General features: G+C 39.2%; 1 protein-coding gene across 4 annotated transcripts in view; it reads right to left on the minus strand.

Annotated features, from left to right (window-relative positions):
* USP15 (ubiquitin specific peptidase 15) overlaps positions 1-7,868 on the minus strand; it is a 55,648-nt gene that overhangs the window by 12,901 nt on the left and 34,879 nt on the right. For all 4 annotated transcript variants that reach the window (XM_081877857.1, XM_081877859.1, XM_081877858.1 and 1 more), the window contains 7 exons: positions 6,844-6,988; positions 6,266-6,439; positions 5,651-5,809; positions 3,497-3,721; positions 1,465-1,548; positions 1,277-1,371; positions 607-798 (listed from right to left, as the gene is read on the minus strand). In XM_081877857.1, coding sequence (XP_081733983.1) covers positions 607-798; positions 1,277-1,371; positions 1,465-1,548; positions 3,497-3,721; positions 5,651-5,809; positions 6,266-6,439; positions 6,844-6,988 — 1,074 coding nt within the window. The remainder of the gene's footprint in view (positions 1-606; positions 799-1,276; positions 1,372-1,464; positions 1,549-3,496; positions 3,722-5,650; positions 5,810-6,265; positions 6,440-6,843; positions 6,989-7,868) is intronic.

Here is a 7,868-nt window from a genome sequence, read left to right on the forward strand (position 1 = left end):
TACTACATACGAAGCTATCCTTCTGAAACATTTTACATTTATTCTAACTCGTTAGTGTATTTGCAAGGAAAAATAAATAAAATGAATCAGGCACAATTGTGACACTAATGGTTGTGCAACTATGGCCAAAGTCCAGGGCTACAAAGCCCAGGACCCCATCCAAAACAATTCAAACAGCGTACATAATTATAGATGCCCCTTTCATTGTTTTTACTTTTAAAATATATCATTGTCTGCAACAAAATGATGCTTATTCCAAAGTAAACGGGTTTAGCAGAGAAGCACTAGAAGCAACCTCCTTAAGCCTGGAGATTGGATTAAAGTGAATCTGCATATGCTCAGACTATTTACTTCTTTACTGTTTTTTGTTATCCCTCCCTGCCCCCTCTAATGTATCAGGAGTGTAATGAATGGTAAACAGGGAGGTTCAAAGGTCTTTTTCAATTGTGATCATCCCTGCTAACATTAGCGTTGTTCTGGCATCCAGGTGACCTAACACAGCCCTGCATTTCCTTCATGGGGTCTAGGCTAGAAATGTCCAAATATGTGACATACATTCTTAGTGCAATTAGGAGTGCATTCCCAGCATTTCTCTTGTACGCTTACCACATTCTCAAAAGCAGAAGATTGTACAGCTTATCTTCAGTATTGTTTCTAGGCACTGCTATAAGGAAAGGCTGACCAAAATGTGTGGAACCACTGTGGTGGCTGTAACCGCTGTGCCGAAACTTCTCCCTCAAACAAACTGGAATTACAATTTGCTCCGTATCTTCAGTTCTGTTGATGCCAATTTCAAATCTAAGGCAGAGTACAGACCCACACAATTAAACATAGTGACATAAATCACACAATTTTGCCAAGCAGTCAATGAAGGAGCGTCTCCACCCCCATCGTTCAGCCCGGACACTGAGATCCAGTGCCGAGGGCCTTCTGGCAGTTCCCTCATTGTGAGAAGTGAGGTTACAGGGAACCAGACAGAGGGCCTTCTCGGTAGTGGTGCCCGCCCTGTGGAACGCCCTCCCTTCAGATGTCAAGGAAATAAACAACTATCTTATCTTTAAAAGACATCTGAAGGCAGCCCTGTTTAGGGAAGTTTTTAATATCTAATGCTGTATTGTTTTTAACACTTGATTGGAAGCCACCCAGAGTGGCTGGGGAAACTCAGCCAGATGGGTGGGGTATAAATAATAAATTATTATAATTATTTAGTAGACGAAACCACATGAAATTCATGACAAACGGAATACCGTTTAGATTAAGTTTGTTTTCTACTTACACATAAATGTCATCACGCTCCATAATACTACTCAGATTTTCATCCATTGCAAATATCCTATGGAACCTATGATTGTATATATCAGTAACTATCATCTAAAAAAGAAATAGAATACGTTATCACTTGAATTTGCTTAGGAAGTCAGACAACATTAAACATGATCTACAATTGTCCATTGAGCATCATACCTTATCTGCAGCCACCCCAGACAAAGTTGACAATGCTGTGCAGAGATCCTGTATATTTCCAATTTTTGGAACTACTACTTTATACTAAAAAATAAAATACAAACAGTGTCATTAATAAGAAAGCGGAAAGGCAACTTAATATAACTTCCAACTTTATACATTGATGTGACTATGAGATTGGCTATGAGAAGGAAGAGTGCCCTAAGAAACGTATCTAGCTGAGATTTGCCAGTATAAATAAAGCTGACGTTTATATTCAAATTTCAAAGAGTCTAATTCCACACATGGAAAGGGAAAGAATTTTGATTAGAACCAAATGGTTCAACTAGTGAGGAAATTTCCTAGGATCTCATGAACAATCGGTTACTGAGCAACCACAGATTAAGCAGGCAAACCTATATTTAGCCAAACTAAGAGGCATCCGTGCTAAATGCCAAGTGCTGATTTTTACTTTCTTTTTAATATTCGAATTTTGGAAGATTATTGGTTAAGCCAAACTCAGTTTTCTACTGTGGAAAACCAGAGATTCCAAAATAATTTCCACCTTTCCAGTGACCCAGCACTTGGTGGAACTAAGGTCTCCATATAGCAAGAAATGATAGCTGATCTGCTATAAATCACCTCATTATTTCCCCTTAAAAATACATTTTCATAGCCTATGAGCTCAGTTGACTTTGACATATTGAGGTAAGGGTCACCCAGAAGCCTAGGACACTAATCTCTGATAGCTTGTGTGCGTGTTGCAGGGGACAACTGTAACGTTGCATTTCGGATGTAAGGAGCAGGCCATGTCCCATCTCAAAGCTGTCATCTTCCAACTTGCATTTTCTTTCTTGCCTTCCAAACACACCCAGCTCCTTTCCAGGCTGCAGTAAAGCATTACCATCTTTCTTCGTTGTAGATTTCACTTATAAACAAGTGCTATCATCTACTAGATCACCTGGCGATTCCCCACACATCCTTTTTTATTGCTTGTGTTTATGCATCCAGCCTCATTGTGTGTCTATTTATAAATTCTGCCTACTTGAGAAATTATATGTCAAACAAGTCAATTTAATGAACAAAAGCAGATATTCATCAATGTAGAAAATAAACACACACACACTTAGCTTGCACTATTTATAATGGTTGTATCTGGTGACTATGGCAGCAGAATTTTTTAACGCAGGCAAACGATGCAGGTTTGAGATACATACACACCGAACAACTACAATCAGTGTTCGAAACTCCCATTGCTCTAGGCGCATTTTGCAACAGGGAATTTCATTAGCACAAGCCATTTCTGAGCTCTGGGCCTAAGATTTAAAACTGTGAAGTGGAAGGAAAGGAGGACCTCTTTCTGCCTCTGCACTTCCAGCTACTCTCTGAAGACTGGAGAAGAGACCCTCTTAAGAATATTACGGGGGTGGGCATGAGAAAGACTAGACCATGTGAAAAATGAACATAATATTTTCAGCTTTGTATTATAGTTATAAAGAAAAGTGTGCCTAGACGTTCCATTTTTGCACCCATAACCTAGGTTTAAGGTGCCATTTAGCGCCTAGCTTTCGTATCTCAGTTTCTAACACGGACTACGATCAACACAAGAATTGATTGGGCCCTAACAATAATCAAAAGGGGCCTGACTCAGAACACCTGCTACATTTCTTCTGTTCTTTTTCATAATATAAGCAGACATATCAATTTCCTTTATCAGCTGCAAGATTTTTTGCTGTAATGTGCAACTATAATTAGTACACAACTTCAAAACAGAAACCCAATGACACAAAATGCCAGGGATTAGAGAATAAAGTTAGAACAATTTAAACACTAAAAGCAAGGAAACAAAATATTGGTCAAACATTGCTTTCAAGGGCTTCATGAACTCTGCTGCTATTCAAGATAGTACAGGCAGAGTACACATGTCTACCATGAGGAACATGGAACGGTTACATAAGGCAGGTATATTTAATTCACCTGAAAGAAGCAAATTACAATTTATTCCCTAGTAGACCATGAAAGTCAGAACATGCGTAAATACTATACTTCTCACCTGCATAGGTTTGGCAAGCGGATCCATTCTAACTAAATAAACTTCCAAAGTGCGTTCTTTTTTCATGGGTAGTGGAAGAGTCAAGTAACAAAAGGGGTCAAATGTTACGGAGATCTTAGCACATTCTGGACAAACTAGGGTTGATTTAAAAAGTCCGTGGAATATATCTACAATGATGGAATCGTTTCTCTTCAAATGGTTCTCCCAAGCTTCTTCAGCAACCACCTAAGTAAAAGCAAACGTTTGAAATAATGTATTTTTGCCCCCCATGAACCGTTTTATAACACTTGAATGTATTGAACAGGGCATGAGTGTGTAATGATTAGCACCAACCGACAGGGACCACATGAATTAGAAGGGCCAAGTTATTTTAAGCAAAGGGCATTAGAAAACACCATGAAAGGCAAGAATGGTAGGGCTTCCTCAAGTTAGCAGCAAGCTGGGATATGGCATTTACCACCTCCCAATTATCTTGGGTTTTTATTATGAGAAACGTCCAAATGTTTTTCATACAGCAAAGTCTCAAGGAAATAAAACAGCTGCAGAGTAACCCAGACTTAGATTGTGTCTCTCTTCTATATTAAAGCCACTCTAATACTACTAAGAATGTAAGAGATACTGCTATCTTATCTAGCATTCTGTTCTCATAGTAGTCAACCAGATACCCTTGGAAAGCCCCCCCCCCCCGCCCCCCAAACAGGACATGAGACTAGCGAAACAATACCACTGATTCATGATTCACAAGCAACTGGTATTCAGAGGAAAACTGCCTTTGGTTCTGGAGGTTCTATAGTCATCATGATCATAGCACCTTAGTCTACTTGCTTTTTTATTTGTCTCTAAGTCGCTCTGGGAGCGGGGCACAAACGCTTTAAGTAAGCAATTTCCTGTATAGGAATGTCAAGGTATTAAAAGGAAAGTCTTCAAGTATCAGTGGAAACTAGAGCCTTGGCTATGATTTCTATTACAGTAATAAAACTACCAAATATTTTAAATGGAATTAGCCCTTTCGAAATACAGTGGTACCTCGGGTTACAAACGCTTCGGGTTACAAACTCCGCTCACCCAGAAGTAGTACCTCGGGTTGAGAACTTTGCCTCAGGATGAGAATGGAAACTGCACACAGGCGGTGCAACAGCAGGCCCCATTAGCGAAAACGCGCCTCAGGTTAAGAATGGTTTTGGGTTAACAACAGACCTCTGGAATGAAGTAAGTTCGTAAACCGAGGTACCACTGTAACTTAGTGCCCCCCTAAGCAGCCTGCCATTAACCTATAGGTTTCAATTTCTACTCTCTTGGTTAAATTCATCTACAGTCATACCTTGGTTTTCGAACAGCTTAGTTCACGAACAACTCAGAACTTGAACATCGCAAACCCAGAAGTAGGTTTCCAGTTTGTTAACTTTGCCTTGGAAGCCGAACATCTGGCGTGGCTTCCAATTGGCTGCAGAACGCTTCTGCAGCAAATTGGAAGTTGCGCCTTGGCTTCCGAATGTTTTAGAAGTCGGACAGACTTTCGGAACACGTTCTGTTCTAAAACCAAGGTACAACTGTACTGGCAAGCACTCCTTTGTGGAGTTCACAGCTTGCTTGTTCTTTAACAAGATCACTCAAAGCTTAACTTATGTCCAGCTGGTTCGCTTTTGTCTATCAACAAAGTAAAAGTCACAACTGTGAAAAGCGGCAACTGCCTTTTCTGAAAAATCAATAGTATACACATTCTGCTTCAGTTTCATTAGTTCATTTTAATTACCTTTGAGAGATTAAGTAATTTTCTGAGTTTGGTGACAGCAATATAGTACAGTGGTACCTCGGGTTAAGTACTTAATTCGTTCCGGAGGTCCGTTCTTAACCTGAAACTGTTCTTAACCTGAAGCACCACTTTAGCTAATGGGGTCTCCTGCTGCCGCCACGCCGCCGGAGCACAATTTCTGTTCTCATCCTGAAGCAAAGTTCTTAACCTGAGGTACTATTTCTGGGTTAGCAGAGTCTTTAATCTGAAGCATATGTAACCTGAAGCGTATGTAACCTGAGGTACCACTGTATGCCTCTTTGAGTTCTATTCCAAATTTCAGCTGCTTATGGGTTGACAATATATTTTTATATACTTTTGGATTAATATTCTAAATATATTGCAATGAAATCAACATTTACCTTATCAGGCCTACCATCAGCATCTTTTAATTGAATATAAGGCTTTTTCCTAATACGATTCAAGTCTTCATGTAGGCCATCAAGAAGAAAGGCTAGAAGTTCTTGGCAATCTTGTTGCTGATATCCAGAAAACTGTGGTGCGAATCGTCCTACCTGTGTCTAGAGATAACACCACAAGATTACTATGCTGGTGCCACTTGACATGATGTAACTGAGCTTTAAGAACAGATGGTAAAAATATATTCTCTCTCGCATAGTTTCTTAAAATACACTATTGAAGTAGTGTGCAGTAGGACTTGGGGGCAAGGAAAGGGGATTGCTGTTGACTATAGGAATTATTTCCCCTCTGAGATTAAGAGTCTCATCTCTACCATCTGAGCTACAGATAGAACAGAAATTATTATGGCTAGATATAAGTGTCTAGAGAAAGACACGAGAGCAACAACAGAATTAAAACATTTTAAATGTATTTCAGTGTCCACTGATTCATTTAAAAAATAATAATAAATAAAACATTCAATTAATACATTTCCACTTTTTAACAGTCTCACTCTATTGCAAAGTCATATACCATCTATAAACACAAATCTGAACATACCAGGACCTACTTCTTACCTTAAATGCTCTTGGAGTGACATAACTGTATTTTCCTGACCACATCTGTTTAATGAGTTCTGCATAAGATTTTGCAATTTCACCCCGCATTCCTAAAGGATTGTCAAAATTCAGCTCTTCTTGATACTTATCATTGAGGAAGTATTCTGTGAGTGGAGGGGTGTTGCTCAGACACTGTAAACAAATGTAAATGAAATACTATGTATACAAGACAGGCCTAGCCATTTAATTCCAACCTCAGTTTTTATGGTTTCCTATCAAGTCCCCATTTCTTTTTCACACTCGTCACATAGCACTACAAAAGTATTATGTAAGCTTAACGAGGCGACTGGTTTTCCAAAGCCTATAGTTTATCATTGCTCATATAACTAAATAAATTTAGCAGGATTCCAGCTATGTTTTTGTCTGCCAATAGCCATTCTGTATAAAAGGGTTTAAAGAATGCACAACAATAGAATTGGAAACATGGCATTTACCTATATAAATTCAACTTTGGGTTTTTGATATTATTCTACCAGCAACTCTTTTTTATCATTTAAAAACCCTTTCCAACCTAATAAGCACACTGAAACATCTACCTGAATTGCCGAGTTCATGAAACATGTATTTCCCAAGTTACTTAGGCCACAGAGGCCAGGCTGTTCATTGTGCCTTCCTGGCTCTGAGTAGTCATAATTCTTATAAGCAGTGTATGAGGGGAGGCAATAATTTGAGTTTTTCACACTGGAAGAAAACAGAACAGTTCACAATGTAATTGCATAATCTGTAGCTGCAATGTATATGTATAATTGTACATTTACATAGTAAAATACAAATAAATGGCTTTCTAGATTAAGTAAGTACTGTTTGTGTAGTTGAAGAATGTCAATTCTGTACTTGAAACTCAGTTAGAAAAGGCCCTTAAGCGCTTACACCACTTAACCTCTGGAGGGGGGGGGACAACATAATCCTTATACCTTGGTTTCCGAACGGGTTAGTTGTCAAACAAATCAGCTCCCGAATGCCACAAACTTGGAAGTAAGTGTTCCGGTTTGTGAAAGTTTTTCAGAAGCTGAACATGTGACGTAGCTTCTGCTTGAGTGCAGGAAGCTCCTGCAGCCAATTGGAAGCCGCGCCTTGGTTTTCAAACAGTTTTGGGAGTCGAACGGACTCCTGGAATGGATTAAGTTCGGGAACCAAGGTACCACTGTACAGGCTGCTACCTTTGTTCTCTTTCTACCCTTGAACAACAAGAACAGATCCACAGCTCACTTAGTTATTCATTTTTCAAACAAGTTTAACACATTCAGACTTTAGGCATGAACAGCAACAATATAGAGCATATTTCTTTTACATTTTGCTACCGTTAGAAATAAACAAGAAAAAATTGGAATAGCAAAATTATATTTCAATTACAGGTAGAAGTTGAGATATCCAAGGCCACCACTGGCCCAATGCAATGAGGATCTATTTTTGGATTCGCCACTAGGACAGCATGAGCCAGCAGACTGCGGAAGGCAGCCTGGAGTGACAAAGAATGTGTACAATGCCTTTTAGTAATGCATTTTAACTCGCATTATTATAGCCTTCTTTGCCTGCATAGAAGAGATTCCTAACAGGAAAC

The sequence above is a fragment of the Podarcis erhardii genome (genome assembly GCF_964252035.2).
Source record: "Podarcis erhardii genome assembly, chromosome: 10".
NCBI lineage: Eukaryota > Metazoa > Chordata > Lepidosauria > Squamata > Lacertidae > Podarcis > Podarcis erhardii.